The 22,500-nt window shown below is 41.2% G+C and overlaps 1 protein-coding gene across 9 annotated transcripts in view; it reads right to left on the bottom strand.

Annotated features, from left to right (window-relative positions):
* Positions 1-5,448: 5,448 nt before the first annotated feature.
* Positions 5,449-22,500, bottom strand: part of RBBP8 (RB binding protein 8, endonuclease) — a 127,085-nt gene continuing 110,033 nt past the window's right edge. For 6 of the 9 annotated variants that reach the window (XM_073631466.1, XM_073631465.1, XM_073631467.1 and 3 more), the window contains 7 exons: positions 22,136-22,168; positions 21,192-21,297; positions 12,763-12,888; positions 11,921-11,993; positions 11,175-11,271; positions 6,454-6,595; positions 5,449-6,316 (listed from right to left, as the gene is read on the bottom strand). In XM_073631466.1, coding sequence (XP_073487567.1) covers positions 6,219-6,316; positions 6,454-6,595; positions 11,175-11,271; positions 11,921-11,993; positions 12,763-12,888; positions 21,192-21,297; positions 22,136-22,168 — 675 coding nt within the window. In that variant the 3' untranslated portion in view covers positions 5,449-6,218. The remainder of the gene's footprint in view (positions 6,317-6,453; positions 6,596-11,174; positions 11,272-11,920; positions 11,994-12,762; positions 12,889-21,191; positions 21,298-22,135; positions 22,169-22,500) is intronic. The other 3 variants (XM_073631469.1, XM_073631470.1, XM_073631471.1) reach the window with 3 other exon arrangements.

Genomic DNA, 22,500 nt, shown 5'->3' with positions numbered 1-22,500 from the left:
GATTCATTCAACCTCCAATGAGGGTTTGCTGTTCTACTGGTGAGGTCTGAAATCTGAACCAAAATCGGATCATGATCCGACCAGGGGGTAGATAGTATCTTAGCGGATTTCAATCTAGGTAGCAGCCCCGAGAGGAAAAACACGTGGTCAATCCGGGAGTAATGTCCATGTGCTCTTGAGTAATGAGAGTAATCTCTAGCGGTAGGATTTGCTTCCCTCCAAACATCCACTAAGTCATAGTGATAAAGTAATTGTGCAAATGTATGACTCTGTTTAGGAGGGGGACGAAGCCCCACGGCGTGTGATTTATCTTTAAGAAGGTCCAAGGCTAGATTAGAGTCACCCGCTAGGATCACTGCGCCTTCAAACTCAGGAGTCATGGAACACAGGAGGGAGTGAAAAAATGCAGTTTGATTGGTGTTGATAGCTTAATAAATTGGGAAGTTAATCAGTGATTCCCCCAGATGACCTTTGACAAGAAGATAACGCCCATCTTTATCTCTAATAACTTTGGTTTCAATGAATGATTCACGTCGAGAGAAACAGAGGGCCACTCCCCTTTTCTTTTCCGACGCATTGGCATAGTAACAAAGAGGATAGTCTTTATGGAGAAATCGAGGGGTAAATAAGGAGGGAAAGTGTGTCTCCTTGAGGGCGACAATGTCTGCCCCTAAAGAGCGATAGTGTGTAAAGGCCTTAATCCGTTTAGCAGGGGACCCGAAACCCTGAACGTTATGAGATAATAGTCGGATATTCTGGGAGGTAGACATTATATTAGACATAGGAAACAGTCAGTTGATCCTTGATAAACAGACTCACCCACTGATCTGCAAACCTTCCGACCCGGAAGCACCAGGAGAACCTCCAAGCGACCCTCAAGAAAGAACAGTGGTAGAAAAAGTTAAAACAAGAATGGAGAAAGAGAGAAAGAGACAAAACAAAAAAAACAAAAAGGTAGTCAGGGCAGGAGACCCCTATATCTCGTAACCAAAACAAGTGATGGGAAGAGTCCTTCAAATGGGGAGAGCGCATAGACACCCCCCAGCAGTAAAGGCACATTTAAATACAGTTTTGGCCCCGCATCTCAACCTAGAGAACATGATAAAGCCACAGAATGGATTGATTGTGGTATCAAACCTAGTGGGATGAACAATAATAACAGAAGTCCAACCTGAAAAAGAAAATATGTGAACCATAGTTAACCAACCACTTCAGGGTTGGCTAGAACCATTAAATAACAGGTATATGGTATCTCAAAGTTATCAAAAACAAAAAAAAGGCAAAAAAGACAAAAGCAGCGGTTAATGTCCCGCAATAGGACTACTGAGAAACCGCCGCATCAACCGAAACGTTCGTCCAATAGGATGAGACAGGTTCTCAGGGCGCGTGAGAGGAAGAGGCTGATGTCTTCGCTGGCCTTCTCGACTTTGCTGACCATGGAGGGGGGAGTGGAGGAGGAGGGTCGTCGGATCCATGTCGGTTCTGCGATGATGGGCTGTGAGAGATGAAGCCCAATTTCAATAAGATTGTTTCACCTTCAGCAAATGTAGAAAAGGTGTAGGTGAAGGAAAATTGGAGTTTAAAGGGGTAGTTCCATCTATAGCGAATGTTGCGTTGGATCAGCGGTAACAGTAAGGGTTTAAACGTTCGTCGTTTTTGAATAGTAGCCTGTGAGATATCAGCAAATATTTGAATCTTGAGACAATCTATATCCAGATCCGGGTTTTCTCTAGCATGACGCATCACTGCCTCCTTGATCCGGAAAAAGTGCAGTTTAACGATAACATCCCTAGGGGGGCCATTGGATTTTGGAGGTATCAGAGCCCTGTGGATGCGATCGATTTCCATATGAATGTCATTAATATCAGGTACAGCCGCCTGCATCAGTGACTAGGTGACGGAAGTGATATCTTTTACATTTTCCGGAATGCCCCAGATACGAAAATTATAGTGCCTGGCGCGATTTTCGAGATCATCGATTTTTGAGTATGCTTCCTCAAGGCGATCTTGTAAATCGGTTATCATGTTTGAGTTTTGGGACACTCTGTGAACCGTATCATCTACTTTCGATTCAATGCTTTCTAACCGATTCCCCAGCTCCTGGAAATCCTGCTTTATGTCCAAAGCTAATTTGTCAGTAGCTTTAGCCAATTCCCTTTGCAGTAAATCAGCAAAGCGGGCCAAAAGGATTGGGTCACCTGAATACTGTGGTTGAGCTGATGTAATAGCAGGGAAATCAGTAGCAGTGTCCTGATCTGGTTCTTGGCTGCTGGGCTGGCTGCAAAAGAGATCTGCCATCTCTCTATCCAGGACAGAGGATGTGTGAGTCCTGACTGGGTGATATGGCTGCAGTCTGTGAGGGGGGGCTAGGGGGTGAGCATTGCAGACTTGTGTGCTCACCTGAAGCTGAGGAGGGTATTGGAGGGCTGTTCGGGAGGTTGCTCTGCCCTGGGGGCTTGGTGATACTTTTCTGTGAGAGCGGCTTCTCCTCTAGGGGTGCCGGCGTCCCTCGTGTTGTATAGCCGGTCACCATCTTGGATTCCCTGCTTGTAGCCCGGGAAGAATAGCGGGGGCCACTCTGGGGCTTAATCCGCGGCTGATGTGGCATCTGTTATGCTCCCGGTCCTCACCCCAGGAGGATCGGGCAGTTAGAAGTAGTGGGTGAGGTGTGGAGCCACTAGCGAAAGCTGTTTCTGCGGAGGGGTGTGCAGAGCAACTCAGAAGCACATCTGCTCAGGCTGGCCGCACATGCGCTCTTGTATGTTATTTTAGTATAACACTGCAGTTTTGAATTAAACCTTTTTTGCTAGATTATTGTTGCGGGTTGTTAATCAATCCTAGGGCAGTTCACCCATACATAAAATGGCGTGGAGACTTCAGGCATCCTACCACTCTGGGAAGATGCCGTATGATGAAATGCATAGGGCGGGGCAAGGAAGCTGACGTCAACCCGCTCTCCAGGATTGTACACGTGGCTCGCATAAGAACTCAAGCAGCCGGAGGGGATTTGGAACCCATCTATGCTTGTAACTCCTAGTGTCAGGTCTGACACTTAAAATGTGAGTGCAACCTATTCTAATGTTTTAAAATAAACTTTTTAATAAGCGTTATCACACTATTGGAGCCTCCTTCTTTCTTTCCTTATACATGTGGGGACCATGGCATGAGTTTTGGTGAAGACTTTGAGAATTATTCACAGCACCTTGGATCTAAGCATTGATTGCAAAAAGCCTCAGCTGCTGGTTTATAATCTTACCAGTCAGTTTGGTACGTCTGGTGGAGGATCACATTGGGTGTCATTATCACATTGGATCAGCATACGAGATATCACTGAATGTGACCATCATATTTTTTATTGAGGAACTATTACTTTTCATGTTCATGAATTTACACACACACACACACACACACACACACACACACACACACATACACATACACATACACATACACATACACATACACATACACATACACATATATATATATATATATATATATATATATATATATACACACACACACACACACACACACTTTTTTTTTCCTTGAAGACATTTTTTGGAGCACTATTATGATGGACTTTGTTATTGTTAAAATAAATTGCTTATGTTAATAATTATGTGTAGATCTTTAGCACCTTATTGATTTGTACACACGTTAGTAATTCACTATAATTCTTGGGGCTTATTTCTAGGTCCTATGTTTATATTTTTCACAGTGAAGTCAATAGTTCATAGGGCGTTATTCATAGTATCTTAGTTAAGCGCTGCTTTCCTTTCTCTTTTTTAGAAAAAAAAAAATTTTATTTTACCAAGGCAGTCAATAAAAAGTACAGGAAAAAAAACAAATGTTTCACAAGCTCATAAAATTTTTTAGTTTGGTTCTAAAAGGCATAAGGTATTTTACCTTAATGCATTCTCTGCATTAAGGTAAAAATCCCTCCATGATCAGCTCCCCCAGCCCCCTTAAATACTTACCCGACTCCTCTTTTGATCCAGCACGCTGTGTAGCTGCATCTCTTTTCCTGTAATCACAGGGCATCGACTTCTGCTGCTGTCAATCAAATCCAGTGAGGAGGGAGTGGGGACAAGCTGCACTGCGTGCATCTATGGACAGCTTGCTATGGGGAACTCAGAGAAAAAGGAGGAGCAGACAGCTCCGGTGGGGGATCACAGAAGAGGTGGTATGGGGCCGCTCTTTTTAAACACCCGCTCTGTGCAATACCATGGCACAACGTTTTTCTAATCTATGATAGCAACATATAAAGCAGCTACATCCAGGTTGGCAGCTATATAGTATTTTCATACGTCATGGTCTTATTTTACAATTACTGGTTGCTTTAAGAAATATTGTGACTAATCCTATGGTTTGTGGCAATGAAACTTGAATTTTGAACAACTGTATGTAACTATGTGCAATGAAACTCAAAACTTTATGGGGAAAAAATATCTAAACGTGAAACTAATATCAAGGTTTATCTTATCATGGCATGCCTTAAATCTGTCACATCTGTTTGTGGTCTCAACTGAACCATCAAATGTATGATGTCAAATTAAACCATTCTAATTCTTGCGTTTCTTTGAGTATATCACAGAATATGGGGGGGGGGGGGGGGGGGGAATCTTCATATTCATGACAACTTCTAGACACTGGTAAAGAAAGAAATGTGAGTAATTCCCTTCCAGGTGTAACACCATTAAGGCGGGACAAGAAGTCGTGCCATTCAGGGAGAAGTGGATCTGATCTTGTCTTAGGCAGAACTTAAATGTTCTGGCCCTCTCCATCGTGGTGTGAAAAATGAACAGGTGGATTTTTCTCAAATGTTGACTGCTGAATCATGAAGAAAGGTTTGTAACGCAGAGGTGTTTGCAGAGATTTGCCTCTGGTGGGGGATTTGTAAAATATTTGGGATTAGGAAGCTCTCCGCAGTCTTGAAAAAAAAAAAAATTGAGGCTTTGCTGAACTGGAAAAGGAGCTTCACCAGGGCAGGGATTACTGCTTTTTTGGCCAGTGTCCATTAACCTGAAGGTGGCAGCATAACCCAAGCAGCTGTGAATATGAAGTGCCCTATGTCCTGTGATGTACGGTTAAGAAATCTCTATTCTTGAATGTACCTCCCCCATTGTGCATTAACTCATGCAAGCCTATATAAGAACACATACAGTAACATTTTATTGCATTCAAAGGTCTAAAGGGGCTTTTGATCCAAACGATTCTGGGAACATGAACAAGGAGAGGAACTGATTAAAACCTTGTAAAATTGTAAGAGTGATTCATGTTTTCATTTAGGGCAATGTGGGTTGGCTTAACAGGGCTGGGCACACATTTTCCGTCTCCATCTATTCCTGATGGTGGTTTAAATAAATAAGCAACACAAATGCCCATATGTTTGAACACTAGGAAAAAAAAAAGAGAAGTATTCAGAAGGGAAAATATGTCTCAAAATAGGATTCACATTTCTTTTATTACCAATTACATATGCTGTGTGTATTTTAATTATCCAGTGCAAACACAGCACCCTACAAATTTAAAAAAAAAAAAGGTGCTAAAACATGAACAGTCACATAGAAAATGTAAAAATATACATATTAAATACAACTGCAGACACTTTGTTCTGACAGAATAAACCGTGATTTGCCATTACTCTAACCCTCTGTATCAGGTAGAAAGCAGTAGAGACATTGGCAGAAGTTAAAGGTTCCCTGACTACATGACCCACTGAGTAAGCTGAACTAAGACAGACAGTTCACAGCATATCAACAGGATTCCTGTATGATGAGCTACCCAAGTATACAGTATATGTTACCATATAGCATATAGGCTTATCAAGTCTAAATGACTCTACAGGTCCCACTCTCTAAAATGGTAAACGCAAATTCAGCTACAGCACTATTAATGGAAACAGAGCAGAGTATTATTTTGAAAGAACAAATTTAAAGAGAACTTTTCAGGATAGAGAGTTGATTTTTTTTTGAAGGAACATGCTTCAGAGCCCTAACTCATATCCTTGCTAACCTGAACAAGCCTGAAACCAGTGAGGTGTTGGCACACCTGGTATGAACTCTTGTTCTAGGTCACAGGACTCATGAAACTGTGAAGACAAAATAAGGATGACATATCCATGACGTGCCCCTTAAAAAACAATTCAGCAATGGCAGCCCCCATATTTCTATCCTGACTTCTTCCTTATAACTAAGAAGTGAACGAGTGTGGTTTCAAGTCTTCTGCTCTTTGCCTTTGGTAGAAAACATTGCATTGTAGGGAAGTCGTCTTCGTGGTCGCTGACAGGGTGACATTTCCTCTTTTATGTAACCTTTGGAAGAAAGACAAAGTTTTGTTATTTGTTTAGCTTTAGTTGAGAAAATAAGCTTGCTATTAGAGGTAAGCTTGGCAATGGATAACAGAATAATATTCTGGTGCAGCGTGTAGATGGTGTAAAGAACATCTCACCTCGGTCTTTGCAGGTCTGAGTTGAAGGAAAGCCCACTTCCCAAAAATTTTCTGGAGTATTTGGAGGGATGTAGCGGAACCGGTGCCGGGAGCAGCTGGCCAGTTTCTTAGCTCGTTCTTCTTCTGGGAGGTCTGCATAATACTGGTAATGCAAATTATAAAAACATCAGGTCCAGGATTATAGCTTCTCATACAAATAAAGTTCTAGGTTTTTAACTTCATAAGCAATTACCCCATACTTCAAAAGTGAAAGTACTAGTCCTACTTCATCATAGTTATACAAGGACCTTCTAAAGGGAATCCCTGTTACACTAATCTTCAATTTAAGCTTTTCAAGATAATGCTGAATGTTTTAATTAGTGAATATAAAAAGAACTGCAGTCCTCATAAGAATCAAAACTAAGCAAGAATCACAGAGTCATGTTTTATGTTCCTAAATAGGCAGGAACTAAGCTATGTGATCTACAAAGGGGAAATTTTTCTACAGAGCTTTTCCACTTAATTGATGAATTAAAGCATATCAAAACTCAAACACAAAAAGTTAATCTATTGTAGCTTTTCCTTTATTTTTAACTTGGCGTTTCTGCCAATAACACACTTCCAGTCATAGGTTGCCAACGCTTACTCAATGCACTGTGTTGTTTACCCAGACTGCTATCCTGATTTGACCTACTGACACCTCTCACTATAAACCTCTTCATTACATAAAGGGCATTGCTTCATAGTTCACAGAAAGTACTCAAGTTAACCACATGCCGACCAGCGTGTGACGATATATGGTCGGCACAATGGCACGGCTGGGCAAACGGGAGTACGGGTACGTCCCCTTTAAATCGCGTCATTGCGCGCCCACCACATACTCCGTGACCGTGCCCGCGGACCGTGACTCGATGTCCACCGGGGGCCCACGATCAAGTCATGGAGCAGCAGAACGGGGAGATGCCTTTGTAAACAAGGCATTTCCCTGTTCTGCCTAGCAACATGACAGATCTACTGCTCCGTCACTGGGAGCAGTGATCTCTGTCATGTTCTAGTGAGGCAATCCCCCCCACAGTTAGAATCACTCCGTTGGACACACTTAACCCCTTGATCGCCCCCTAGTTTTTAACCCCTTCCCTGCCAGTGTCATTTACACAGTAATCAGTGCATTTTTATAGCACTGATCGCTGCATAAATGACAATGGTCCTAAAATAGTGTCAAAAGTGTCCGCCATAATGTCGCAGTCACGATAAAAATCGCAGATCGCCGCCATTACTAAAAAAAATAAAAAATAAAAATATTAAAAATAAAAAAGCCATAAATCTATCCCCTATTTTGTAGACACTATAACTTTTGTGCAAACCAATCAATATACGCTTATTGCGATTTTTTTTAATCAAAAATATGTAGAATACATATCGGCCTAAACTGAGAAAGAAATTTGTTTTTTTTTATATTTTTTGGGGGGGATATTTATTGTAGCAAAAAGTAAAAAATATTGTTTTTTTTCAAAATTGTCGCTTTTTTTGTTTATAGTGCAAGAAATAAAAACCGCAGAGGTGATCAAATACCACCAAAAGAAAGCTCTATTTGTGGGAAAAAGGACGTCAATTTTGTTTGGGTGCAATTTTGCATGCCCGCGCAATTGTCAGTTAAAGCGACGCAGTGCCATATCGCAAAAAGTGCTCTGGTCAGGAAGGGGGTAAATCCTTGCGGGGCTAAAGTGCTTAATAACAGTGTTTTAGAGTTCAATTCACTCCAAAGAAAGTGACACAGGATTTCTGTGCTAGCAGAATATGCACTTATCCTTAAAAATTAAACAAATGCAACCACCATATCTAGGGACTAGTAAGCAGTTTACTACATCTTTTGTTCTTGAGTGAAGATATGCTTTACGAGTTATGTAAACACAAAGCGTGCCTGGGCCAAAAATGAAATCAATATAACTGGACACCAGAGTTAAAAGCTGACCTAATGACAGAAGCATCTCTGCAGTTGCAAGAGTCTAGTGAAACATCTGTGGTATGTTTTTTGGAACAGCTTTTGTCCATAAATATATTTATTTTTTTACTCTAGTAAAAATATCCATACACATGAGATGACAGCATCTGAAATGGCTGGCCATGGCAATGATCTCATATCCGTGGATTCCCCCGAAGAGACTGATGAGCAACAATTCTGGGAGTAAAAATCATTAGTCTAAAATAAAGTGGTTGTAAATGTAGAATGTTTTTTGCCTTCATGCATTCTCTATTGTGTGCAGCTCCCCCCAGCCCCCTGATACTTACTTGAGTCCGAACTCGATCCAGCGCTGCTGTCCCCAAGAGCAGTGGCTCTCTCTGTAAGCTCCCTCCTCACTGAACATTGGAGGCAGCAGAGGGAGCTATTCGTTTTGCTGCTATCACAGTTTTTTTTTCCCAATCCCTTTTCTGTTTTTTTTCCCCCATGAAAAATTGCAAAAAAAAAAAAAAAAAAAGAAGTGGGGAATATGTTCTTTTACAATGATAAATAATGAATTTATGACATTGTATTCAAACTATATGACAAAGACCTTAATTAAATATTTCTGAGACTATGCAAAGTCTTAAAATTATTGCGAGTTCTCTCAGGTTCAGCTAAAGACAAGCAAATCCTGGAGTACAATTCAAGTAACACTGTAGTTTTCAATGCAAGTGAAATGTTATGGGGCGCTGCAGGGAAAAGGCTCCAGTTTAGTTTCTGGGTTCCATCTTGTACCTCCTAGAGGTGGGCGATTGTTGGGATACTGTAGATCTGGGGTAGGCAACCCCGGCACTCCAGCTGTGGTGAAACTACAAATCCCATCATGCCTCTGCCTCTAGGAGTCATGTCTGTGATTGTCAGGGTCTTGCAATGTCTCATGGGACTTGTAGTTTCACCACAGCTGGAGGGCTGAGGTTGCCTACCCCTGCTGTAGATGATTCTGTCCTCTAAGGCTCTAATTGACAGGTAAGAGGGTAAATCCATCTGACAAATTAGTCTATCTTTTTTAAACCTTTAAATGATTCCTATTAATATTCTCCAACATCACAGCATAATGTTTACCTATACTCTGGTCACTAATCTGTTTTTTCTTTTCCTCTCAGTAAAATGGTGAGACTGACATCTAGAGTTTGGAAGCATTTCCACAATTCAATTTCTGCTAAGAGGAAAAGCTGTATTTTGAAAATATTGTGAGAAGCAATATTCTTTTCCAAATGCTACATGGTCTACAAGACACATCCTGGCAGGCCAGAGGTGCCCTAAAGACATTAACAAGTATTTTATAGAATTAAATGAAGAGGACCATAATGAAAGTGCAAGTAGATTTTCCCTTAAGAGTTCTTATTCCAGAAACACTCTTTCTACTGCTTTTGGATCATCACAAAATGTTTCTTCACCAGCAGCATTTTCAAATAAGGAAGTGTTACAAACCACTACTTCAAAAAAATACACAATCCCTTCATTTATAGATAAAATGACGCATGAAAATCAAAATGATTTAAATTTGTAAAACTGCTCCACACCGATATTTTTTTCTTTACTTTTTTCCGAAAACTCTTTTTTCTTAAAAAAAAAAAAAAAAAAAAAAGCTTCAAAATACCCGGAAATTCTATATCTGGAAAAGAAAAAGACCGCGAGTCCAGTCATTCTCTGATGTCTAAGGAAAGCCTGAAGCAGAAAAATTGAGAAGAAATTTCTTATCTAGGTTAAAAATCATCACTACTACTAGATCACTAAACAGTTGAAGTTGAACTCAAAGTAAGCAACTTAAAAAACATACTAAATGAGAACCGTTTTTTTCCTGTAAAAACTTTGGTTATTTTATGGAGTCCATTTTGAGATTCAGGAACGTCTGCTAAACAGCACAACCAGATTCTTGAACCCTGCCATAGCAGCAAAACAGCTCAGTTAAAGTCTGGGTCAAAACACACATTAGGGCTTGCTGAAAGGACAATGAATCTGCAGTACATGGAGGTCATCCTTCTGCTCTCTCCTGCTGTCAGCACATTCAAAAGAGATCGACTGGCCCCCAGTACTGATCATTCTTCCCAGTTTGTATGCATATATAAAGGGGAATATTGGAGTTTAATATCAAGATAAAGTTATATACTTAGGAGTTAGATTTAAAATATATTTGTTTCATCAGGAAAAAAAAAATAAAAAAGTGTATTTTTATTATCTGCCTGAAGTTCAGATTTAGAAAAAAAAAAAAAAAAAAAAAAAAAAAAAAAAAACTGGACACAGTGCAATTGGCTCTCATGTGTAAATATCCTCATTCTGTAAAAACGTACGTTTTGTGACCAGAGTCTCTCAAAAATGTTTGTTGTCTAGACGTGTGCCAAATTATCCGAAATGATCTCTAGTCAGGAAACAGAGCTGCACATTGGAGGACTTGTTCTGCTTTACTGTTTGTGAGGATGCAGGATCCATCTGATACTTTCCTACTCCTCTGCACAGGAGTACCAGTTCACATGTCTGGCCCTTGTGTCTATTCTTCAGAACTGTGGTTGGTTTAATGCATCTGCGAAGACAGCTCAGTGTCTGATTGACCTGTGGTTTCTCTGCATACAGCCAGGAAGTGGTAGGTATCTTTGGTATTCAGCAATGATCTATAGCATGGAAGGGGCATCTAACATTCAGGAATGTTTTTTAGTCAATATGATATTTTTCCTGGACACTGTTCACCAAAAAAAGATCTAAATAATCCAACAGCTCCCCTTGCCAGTGATCTGCTACCTACCATCTCACATTCCTTACAAGTATGGCCAAGCAGTTTTCTCCTTTCCTCCTTGCTTCGCACAACCTCAATATGAGGAAAATCCACACTAGGCTTTTTTCTAAAGATTAAGCAAGAAAATATTTATAATCCAATAGCAGCAGGCCATTTATTGCAAGTTATACAATAGAAATATAGCATATACATATTATGCATTTCCCACAGATTTGTGTACAGCAGTAAAGCATGAAAAACTTCCATAGATAATACCATTCTCAGTTTTTATTCACATATACAGTACATTGTCAGAGTGGGACTTTCACTTGCATAAAAACAATGGGCAAGGATCTGTTTAATCCCAACGGCCCTGGATACAGCCATTGTAAACACATAACTCACAGTTGGAGTGAAGGGGTGCGCATTAATATTACTACTTCACAATGAAAAGGAAGGAGAATCACAAGCTGGAAAATCTGTTATCCAAAACAATTACCTGTTGAATTTTTACAGAGGAGGAATGCTCATAAACTGATTATGAGCTGATTTTTGTCAGAGCATCATACTGGGAGCAGGATAAGGGCATTTATGTTGAGCCTGATCATAGACCTTACAGGAGTGCCAAAGGTTAGTTTGACATGGGCATTGAAAGAGATCACACTACTACTGGGAAATAAAAAACGACAAACATTGTAAAGCTAGTAACCATATTAGGTCAAATACCTTCCTATTCCAGAAGCAGTTAAATTGACCTAGCTTAGTGGAAAGGTTACCTTTCACTGGTTTGCGCATAAGGCTCCACATATGCCTTCTGTTTCTGGTAAATCATTCCTTTGGCTTGATTCTCTACAGATAAAATATTTTAAGACAATAAACATTATTACAATATTTCCAGTGGTACTAGTGCAGTTTATCACCTTACACATCATTTTCCATTGCCAGATACATGCTATTTAAATGGTTTTGGAAAAATATGAGTTTCTGTATATTCAGTATGATCTAAGGTGACCACAGAGGAGGGCAGTCAGGAACATGCATGTATAATTTTCTAGTAAAGCCAATTTTTGGCTGCTCTATAAACATGTATGCTTTGCTCAACTAAGCATACAAGTATTTGTCTACTGAGACAGGAAGCATCAACAGCCAACTCCAGCTTATCTGGAAAAGGTTTTCAAAGATGTCCAATAATTCAGGGCTGCCTGCAGGTACCATGGATATGGTTGCCCGATACAGTCAAAAATTACCATATCAGAAGATGCAAAGGTCATATCTATGGTCAACTTAGCACACAACTGTCACATGGAAACCTGAAAAGGGGACCAAAATCTATCTGCATATTCCTGATAGTAGAAAGCCACTGCAAGTACAGGGCTATGTTTGGGTTGCCTCCTTTTGCCAAACAGCAAATCATGCACTTTACTGTTTTGTATGTGTACACAGATGTAGAAAAATCACTGAGCATTGAATTAAAATGTTAAACTCTCATATACTAGGTGTCAAGTCATGAGTGTCTAGTAATTGGACTTAATTTATAGTACCTACAATAGCAAAAAAAAAGTCTGTTAGTGCTGACCTTTATCACTGGGTGGTCTCTTTGGCAGTGTAAAAACATTACCTTCTTCCTTTGCATCCAGTCTCTGGGAAGGGCTGGATTCCTGAGCATAGGAAACATATTCCTCATACTCTGTCTTTTCGAACATTTCTGTAAAGCTGTCATGGCCTTTACATTCCTCGGCTGCTGCTGGTGAGGTAAGAGAAAATTTGATTTTTGTACTTACCATAAAAAACATTTCTTGAAGGACACGGGAATTCAGAGATGATTTGTTATCCTACTGCCTACAGAAGGATTTGAACACTGGCAAACAAAAAACAGTGACCAACCTGGTATAACCCTTCCTATTGCCAGCATGTCTCGGTTTGGTGGAAGTACTAAGGCCGGCCATACACGGAGCAAATTTCTTTTCTGCAACCAGACTTCCGGTTCCTCCCTGATTACTGATGTATGTTACTGTTGTGGCGCTGTCTGACTGAAAATGAATGCAAATCAAATGACCCTCCAGTATAGCAGAGACAACCAAATTCCCCTGAAGCTCCAAAATTTTGGATTAAGAGAGGAGACGTCCAATTTCCCCACACTGTCAATGCGTCTAAGACTCCTCCCATGCTTAACAGGCCAGCATCTGTGGTGAGGATTTTTACAAGATATCAAAAGGCAACCTGGTCTTCAGTGTCAAGTGAATCAGTCTGTCACCAAATTGTGGACTGACCCTACAATGACAGGATGTTGAGTTGAAGGGGTCTAAAATGGACCTGGGCAAATGAGATTGAAGAGACTGCCATCGGTCTCAGGTGGTGTCAGATAGCGACTCCTGGACTAAAGAGTGATGCAGTACAAAATGCTCCTGCGCTGAAGAGGTTGCTGTGGGTAGATTGGAGAAGTAAGGAAAAAGACTCTTAACAAATCACACCACTGCTTTGTCTGTGCTGCCACTATCAACTGGTCAGGGGGAACCCAGAAGTAAATCTAAAAGAAAACAAGGACAGAGAGCACACCAGCCTTGTGCATTACCTTTGCTACACAAAAATATGTTTTATTTAACCACATGCCGACCGCCCGCTGTTTGACGGCGGCAGAATGGCTCCCCTGCGCAAATCGCCGTAGCTGTACTGCGGCCGCTTCAAGGGGTCTAGGGGGCGTGTGCTTGCGCTGCGTCACTGAGAAGCCGATGCACATGCCCGGCGCCCGGGATGTCTGCCGGGTACCTACGATCGCTCCTGACAGAGCAGGAACAGGGATCTGTGTGTGTAAACACACAAATTCACGTTCTGTTAGGGGAGAGGAGACAGATCGTGTGTTCCTAGTATATAGGAACACCGATTGGTCTCCTCCCCCAGTCAGTCCTATCCCCCCACAGTTAGAACACACACTGAGGGAACGCATTTAACCCCTTGATCGCCCCCTAGTGTTAACCCCTTCCCTGCCAGTGACATTTATACAGTAATCAGTGGCTATTTATAGCACTGATCGCTGTATAAATGTCAATGGTTTCAAAAAAGTGCCAAAAGTGTCCGATCTGTCTACCATAATGTCGCAGTCCCGTTAAAAATCGCAGATCACCACCATTACTAGTAAAAAATAAATAAATAATAAAAATGCCATAAAATCAATAACCTGCTTTGTAGGCGCTATAACTTTTGCACAAACCAATCAATATACGCAATTTTTTTTACCAAAAATATGTAAAAGAATACATATCGGCCTAAACTGAGGAAAATTTGGGATATTTATTATAGCAAAAAGTAAAAAATTGTGATTTTTTTTTTTCAAAATGGTCGCTCTTTTTTTGTTTATAGCACAAAAAATAACCGCAGAGGTGAGCAAATACCACCAAAAGAAAGCTCTATTTGTGGGGAAAAAAAAGGACATCAGTTTTGTTTGCGTACAATGTCACACGACCGCACAATTGTCAGTTAAAGTAACGCAGTGCCGTAAAAATGGCCCGATCAGGAAGGGGGTAAATCTTTCCGTGACTGAAGTGGTTAAATAAAATATTGTACTCACAAACGAATGATAAAATCAAGCAGATGGTATAGGGGCCATCATTGGCCTCATTCGACAGGATCTGCTGGCCAGTAAGATTGAGTGGGATAAGTACAGTCCAAGATTAGTTGACGCGTTTCGAGAGTGACCCCTCTTCCTCAGAGCTAGGTTTGAACTAAAGGTAGATGGTTTTTAAAAGTGGCTGAAGTCAAGTGGATTAGTCCATGTGATCATGGCCCCTCCTTCAAATGGCAGGGCCAGTGAAAGACCAAACAAGTGGATGGATAAATAAATGAATGAGAAGGCAAGTACATACATGAATAATTCAGTCCCCATTAGGGACATGTATCACCACAGTTCATCTACGTGCATTTCCACGGGGAGATGACGAAGGCACTGAATTTTTTTTTCCCTCAGTTTTCACAAGGGAATCGGGGGGCTTCAGTAACCAAAACTGCAGTGTTTATCCTCATGAAAACATCACAGGAAGCACCCTCATGGCTAACAGAAGACAGAATTAGAAATAGACTTGGGAAACTTAACATTAAGAAGTCACTGGGCCAAAATGGCTTGCACCTGAGGGTACTTCTGGAACTCAGTCAAGTAATTGCCAGACCATTGTTCCTAATTTTTTCTGACAGTCTACTAACTGGAATGGTACCAGCTGATTGGAGAAAAGCCAATGTAGCACGAATACTTAAAAAAGGGCCAAAATACATCCCTGGGAATTACAGACCAGTTAGCCTTACATCAATAGTATGCAAGCTCTTGGAGGGGATGATAAGGGACTATATACAGGATTTTAGTAATAAAAACTGTATCATTAGCAGTAATCAGCATGGATTCATGAATAATCATTCTTGCCAAACCAATCTATTAACCTTCTATGAGGAGGTGAGCTGCCATCTAGAAAAGAAAGGCCCGTAGACGTGGTGTGTCTGGATTTTGTAAAAGCATTTGACAAAGTTCCATATAAACTTTTACTGAACAAAGTAAGGTCTATTGGCATGGACCATATGGTCCATTGCCATGGACCATAGGGTGAGTATATGGATTGAAAACTGGCTACAAGGGCGAGTTCAGAGGGTAGTGATAAATGGGGAGTACACGGAATGGTCTGGGGTGGGAATTGGGGTACCTCAGGGTTCAGTGCTGGGAGCAATCCTATTTCATTTGTTCATAAACGACCTGGAGGGGGGTATCTTTCTCACAGGCACAAAAGAATAGGATTTTTTTTTTCGCTCACAAAGCCTCACTGGCGAGTAGATATCAAGAAGGAGGCTATAAAATCCTTACGAGGTGGTATAGAACACCGGCAGTATTGCATCGGATATTTCCTCAAGTATCGGATGTATGCTGGAGATGTCAGGAATCGGAAGATACATATTTTTTGGGAATGTCCAATGTTGAGGGAATTCTGGAAGATGGTTGAGGAAACCGCTGAAACAATTACGGGTGTGTCTCTTGGAGAGAATCCGGCAGGCTCTCTTGCATTACACCCCATTGTCAAATGAAAAATATAAAAACTCAATGTTAAAACATTTGCTCACTGCAGCAAAGGCTTGTATTCCAGTATTGTGGAAAAGTAATGTATCCCCAACAAGACTACAGTGGATGGCAAGGGTTTCGGAAAATCAACAAAGGTCTGACTATGACACTGAAAGAACAGGAGGAAAAACATTGGAGGATCTGGAATCCCTACTTTCAATATAGGGAACAGACTCTCCTATCTCAGTAATGTTGGTCAATCCTGAGATAGTTATTTAATAGTTAGAGACTGGGCAGTAACTATGGCTGAGATGAGGCTTCAAATTTTTTTTTTCCTCTCTCTCCTTGTTTATCTGCCTATAGAGGCAAAACCAGGACTTGTTCTTGGAAAGGAAAAAGAAATGGTGTTTATTTTGTTAAGAGATTGAGCATGTGACATGATAATTAATATCAATTAGGATTAAGATGAGAAGAAAAAACAATATATATATATAACTGTGGTGTTTTGTACTATGAATCCTTATTTGATATGATTGTATAATGTTTTGATATATGAAAAAATAAAAATAAAGTATTTATAAAAAATAAACGACCTGGAGGATGGGGTAAACAGTTCAATCTCTGTATTTGTGGACGATACTAAGCTAAGCAGGGCAATAACTTCTCCGCAGGATGTGGAAAGCTTCCAAGAAGATCTGAACAAATTAATGGGGTGGCAAATGAGGTTTGATGTAGAAAAATGTAAAATAATGCATTTGGGTGGCAAAAATATGAATGCAATCTACTCACTAGGGGGAGAACCTCTGGGGGAATCAAGGATGGAAAAGGACCTTGGGGTCCTAGTAGATGATAGCCTCAGCAATGGCATGCAATGCCAAGCTGCTACTAACAAAGCAAGCAGTATATTGGCATGCATTAAAAAAGGGAATTAACTTCAGAGATAAAGTGATAATTCTCCCACTCTACAAGACTCTGGTCCGGCCTCACCTGGAGTATGCTGTCCAGTTCTGGGCACCAGTCCTCAGGAAGGATGTACTGGAAATGGAGCGAGTACAGAGAAGGGCAACAAAGCTAAAGGGTCTGGGGGATATTAGTTAAGAAGAAAGGTTGCGAGCACTGAACTCTGGAGAAGACACTTGAGAGGGGATATGATTTCAATTTACAAATACCATACTGGTGATCCCACAATTGGGATAAAACTTTTTCGTGGAAGGGTGTTTAATAAGACACGTGGCCACTTATTAAAATTGGAGGAAAAGAGGTTTAACCTTAAACTGCTTAGAGGGTTCTTTACTGCGAGAGCGGCCAGGATGTGGAATTCCCTTCCACAGGCGGTGGTTTCAGCAGGGGGGGGGTCATCGATAGTTTCAAAGAACTATTAGATAAACACCTCAACGACCACAATATACAGGGATATACAATGTAATACTGATATATAATCACACACATGGGTTGGACTTGATGGACTTTTTTTAACCTTACCTACTATGCATCTATGTATGCATTACATCACCGGAAGTGACATTTGCAGAGGGAGAGGCTGCCCCTACTATTTAGTACTGCTACATGCAGACATTCTTTATCATTATGGCTCCACATCAATCCTTTAGCCATCTACATCTGGCCCACACATTGAGAGTAAGTACCCATATATTTATACTTATACATGACTGTTGGTACAAAAATATATAGATCTGTGGTGTTCTAACTGGCTTGTCTCATTATGGAGGGTTCTGCTGCAATCCTCTTCTTTTATACATGTACGTCTAGGTGTTTATTGTGTAGGTATATACAGTATGAGACATGCGTGTGAACACATGAGGATATTTTGGAAATACATGTAGATGAACTGTGGTGATACATGTCCCTAATGGGGACTTATTCATTTATGTACTTGCCCTTCTCATTCATTTATACATCCACTTGTTTGGTCTTTCACTGGCCCTCCCATTGGAGGGAGGGGCCTTGATCACATGGACTAAACCACTTGACTTCAGCCACTTTTAAAAACCATCTACCTTCAGTTCAAACCTAGCTCTGAGGAAGAGGGGTCACCCTCGAAACGAGTCGACCAATCTTGGACTGTTCTTATCCCACTCAAGTTTACTGGCCAGCAGATCCTGTCGGATGAGGCCAATGATGGACTCTATACCATTTGCTTGATTTTATCACTCATTTGTGAGTACAATACTTTATTTAAATAAAATATATTTTTCTGTTGCAATAAAAATGCGCAAGGCTGGTGCGCCCTCTGTCCTTGTTTTCTTTTGGACTAAAGCGGGAAAAACTTTAAGCTGTGTCTAAAATGAGACTCAGATACTCTGAAGGTTCAGGATCCAGCCAAACCTTCACAAGGTCTGAATTGTCCATACCACATTGTTGGTCAAAACTTGTGTGGACTGTTCCCTCAGAAAATCAGATATCCCTTTAGTGATGATGCCCTGGAGTGCATTGGCCTGTACCTTGGTGAACACTTGAGCGGATGATGACAGGGCCACAAACTGAAAGAATAGAGAAAGAAACTGCTGATACGCTGGAAAATAGGGACATACATGTATGCATTCTTGATGTCCGCAGAGGCCAGAAAATTTCCCTGATAGAGGCTATGACAAGCCTGGTGGATTCCATGCTGAATCCCTAGGCCCAAATGAAGACATTTAGGGCCTAGAGATCCAAGATGGGGTGAATGCCCCTTTGGATTTGGGAACTAACAGGTTGGAGAAGACCCCCCTGAAACAGTTCTGCTGCAAGTACTGTACTGGGGCGATTACTTTTTTCTCCAGAAGACCCACAAGGGCTGCATAGAGATCTAACGGCTGCTAATCTGTGCGACAACACAGACAGGTTTAAAAATATGAGCCGAAGATGGGCTGCAAGCAGAATTCTGCCTTCTGGAGACCACCTCCCACTAACAAGAATCTGCTATGCTGGCTGACCAAATGTCAACAGGAGGCCTGACATTAGGCTGAGGAAAATTTGTCGGAGGGCTTGGGTGACTTGAAAGTCCAGGGTTTGTGAGTGAATTGATTGTCAGGTTTAGCTTCAGAGGTTGAGGTCTGGAGGAAATGGAAAAAACCCTTTTAGGCTTTTGAGGAAGGCTAAGCCCTAGGCTTCTTAGTTGGGGAAGATTGGTATGATTGTTACTGTTGCCACTGGTGGCATCCTAGGGTGCCCAGAGCAGCTCCAAAGAGCTGTCCCTCAAAGGGCATGCAAAGCTATTTATTTTTACATGCCAGTTGCGCAGCCCAGCACTAAAGCAAACAAGTTCTCCTCATGTTCACTGACAGGAGGCTCATATGGGAAATGAGACAAGAGACTTTAAACAACTTGACCACACAGTAGTTCAAGGCTGCAGGTAGGAGTTCCAGATGCTCCAATATTAGTGGCTCAGTTTGAATGGAAACTGTATTCCTTCTGATGATCCTAGTCCAGTCATTTAAAATGGCAGACAAAAGCCATAGGCAGGGCCTGTTAGAGAGAAGAACAAGATTTTAGAAAGGGCCTCCAATCACTTGTCATTGGGGTCCTTGAAAACTGGTGCATCTTCCACAGGGGTGGTTAAAGAACTACCAGAAAAGCACAGCAGGGGCAGACAACTTAACAGTCCTTCTTCAAATTTATTACTACAGGACTGAAAGCTGCTTGGCAGGGATGAACACCTTGTCAAGGTTTTTTCAGTCTCTGCAAAGAATGAAAGGAAACAATGGCATCAGAAAGGTCTTGACCCTGAAGGATCTTAGGCTAGAACAGCACCAGGAGCCTCAGGGAGCAATGGCAGCAGCCTGCTCTCCTCAGGTGTTCCGTTGTTTGTTACAGACTTAGGACACTTACTGTCTGATAATCTAAGCAGCAGAAGGCTCAGAGGCCAGTAATGCCAACTAGAGTTGCAATTTGGCCCATAAAAATTCTGCACGGCTGCAGTGGAATCCTCCCTAGATAGAGCTAAAAATGAGGCCAAAAGAAGAAAGCCAAGGGAGTTTCCAAGAATGGCACAGAGGGGGCAAGCAGAGGGCAAATTAGTCAAGTGCCAGTTCTTTCAGGAGGTGCACTGGAAGCAATAGTGAATCATAGGCTGAAAGCACCAAGGCAGCAGGACTGTTTGACAAATGTCTGGGATCTGACAAGTTGCACTGCAAGTCAGGGGCAATGCACCTGAGAGTAGAGGGCTAGGCCATGAATATCCACAAACCAACTGTTTGTAGTAGGAGAGGGTTCAGGTAGCTGAAGGTGACCCAGTCACTGCAGGCCAGAAGCATAAATGAACCAAGGGTAAATCCATGTGCCACTTGCCATTAGGAGCAGTGACAGGAAGGTGATTAGTCTACGCTGAATGGCGGGAAAGAACATACAGCAAGCACGTGGGACGGTCCACTCTGTAGATGAGATCAGTGCTCAATCCCTGAGCATTACCTTCCTTCTGCAGTAAACCAACGGAAAATCAGGAATTTTAAATAGCACCCAACAGCCCTAGTAAGAAGTAGTTTCTGCTGCTCAGCTTACACAGCCTACTCATTGAGTCTTCGGAGACAGGGTCACATCTGGGGCTATGCCATGGCTGTGGGCTTGGAAATAACTTTGTGGTTAACACAGTACACTCAGGTCTGAGAAGTGCAAGAGACCATTGCCTGAAGGTCACACTCATGGTCCAAACTCTAAAGCTATTGATAAGGAGCTGCCAACCCAGATAGTGGCATTAAAAGAACAGCTCAGCAGCTTGTGGGTGAATTAAAAAAAAAAATAGCTAGCAAAAAAAGTTAGACTTCTCAGCAGAAAAGGAGTCTATCCTCCTCGGACACTAGGACAATGCTGAGGCATGATGGGAGTAGGAGGAGTTATACTCGGCTTGTTACTGTTTTTTTGCTTGCCGGTATCCAAATCTTCCCTTAGACAGCAACATAACCCAACAGTCTCTAAATTTCTGTGTTCCTCATTAAACAAGAAAGAAATCAGTTTACTGCTGCATGAAAATCTTATCCCATCAGCACTCCTCTAAAGATATGACGCAAATGACTTACATGTACTGTTATCTGTACACTCCTGATCTTTCATCTTCAAAAGCACGCTGTCATTGACATATGTGTAGTCCATATCATCAACTTCTGCATTGCCTTGGCTCCCATCCTAAATATAGATATTGATAACTGTTTGTGAGGGTTCTCATTTATCCAGGCCATAGTAGAGTGGTAGTAGTCTAATAAACGTGTTCTACTTTGTCAAAGATATTACCCTGCTTACCCAAGCAGCTTCTTTAAGAATGTGTATAGCTTTGATCCATACAAGCAAGAAAGTACAGTTGACATGGCTGAAATTATAGTGCCTTACGCTGGCCGGCCATACACGGAGTGAATTTCAGCCAGTTCCTGACAAACCGGCCGAAGTTCACTCTATTGGTGGCCCTACTAGCATCCTCCCACCCAACATTATTTGATCGACAAATCGAAGGAGCCTGGCAGAAAAAAGCCAGCCAAACATTGTCTGCATCGAATCAGATAGAGGTAATGCCTGGCTTTTTTGACAGCCGGTGATGCTGGCTGTCAAAATACAATAGTGACAGAAGGCATGCTATTTATTATGGATGGAGGACTTTGTTCGATTTTCTTTGAGTTTAAAAGTGGAAAAAATCACAGCTTTATAAAAGTATTCCAAGAACAGCAGCCAAGTGTTCTACCAGATTAAAACCTCACATTTGTTTTGATGTTGAAAGAGTTCAGGATTAGATCATAATGAAGTAATATTCTTGAACATCGAGTAGCACCTTCTGGACCAGGGTTTCTCAACCTTTTTACCTTCGAGGAACCCTTGGCAAAAAGTCTGAAATCTCAGGGAACCCCTAAAAAATGTTTTTCAGATCTACAGCTCACGGAACATTGGATCTGATTAATGAGCTGTAAACATAACAATTATTGTAGAAATAGCATTAAATAGAATAAATACTAGGAAAAAAAAAAAAAAAACTTACCTGCTGAATGTGAAAATTGGGCTTGCTTTTTTTCTGCACAAAAAAAGAAAAAAAAAAACTCAGGGAAAAACCTCACCCGACACCAACATGTGGTGTGAACAGAGCACACAGAAATCAATTGTTTTCTTTATGCAGAGACCTACCTTAGAAAAATATGTCTCTGCACATGGTGTGATCAAGCCCAAAATATTCTATGCATGTTCGTTTTTTTTCCATCAGTTTTTAAGCACGTATGGTGTGAACAAGGTCCTAATGAACTATTGTGGTTCTTAAATAAGGCTGCAGACTGTGGGAACAGTTGGGCCTCATTCATAACATATATGTATAATAATTGATGAAAAAAAAACAGTGACCTGCATAAAATA

Source organism: Aquarana catesbeiana, linkage group LG05 (assembly GCF_042186555.1).
Source record: "Aquarana catesbeiana isolate 2022-GZ linkage group LG05, ASM4218655v1, whole genome shotgun sequence".
Classification (NCBI taxonomy): domain Eukaryota; kingdom Metazoa; phylum Chordata; class Amphibia; order Anura; family Ranidae; genus Aquarana; species Aquarana catesbeiana.
This window is presented reverse-complemented; position numbering and strand designations above follow the sequence as displayed.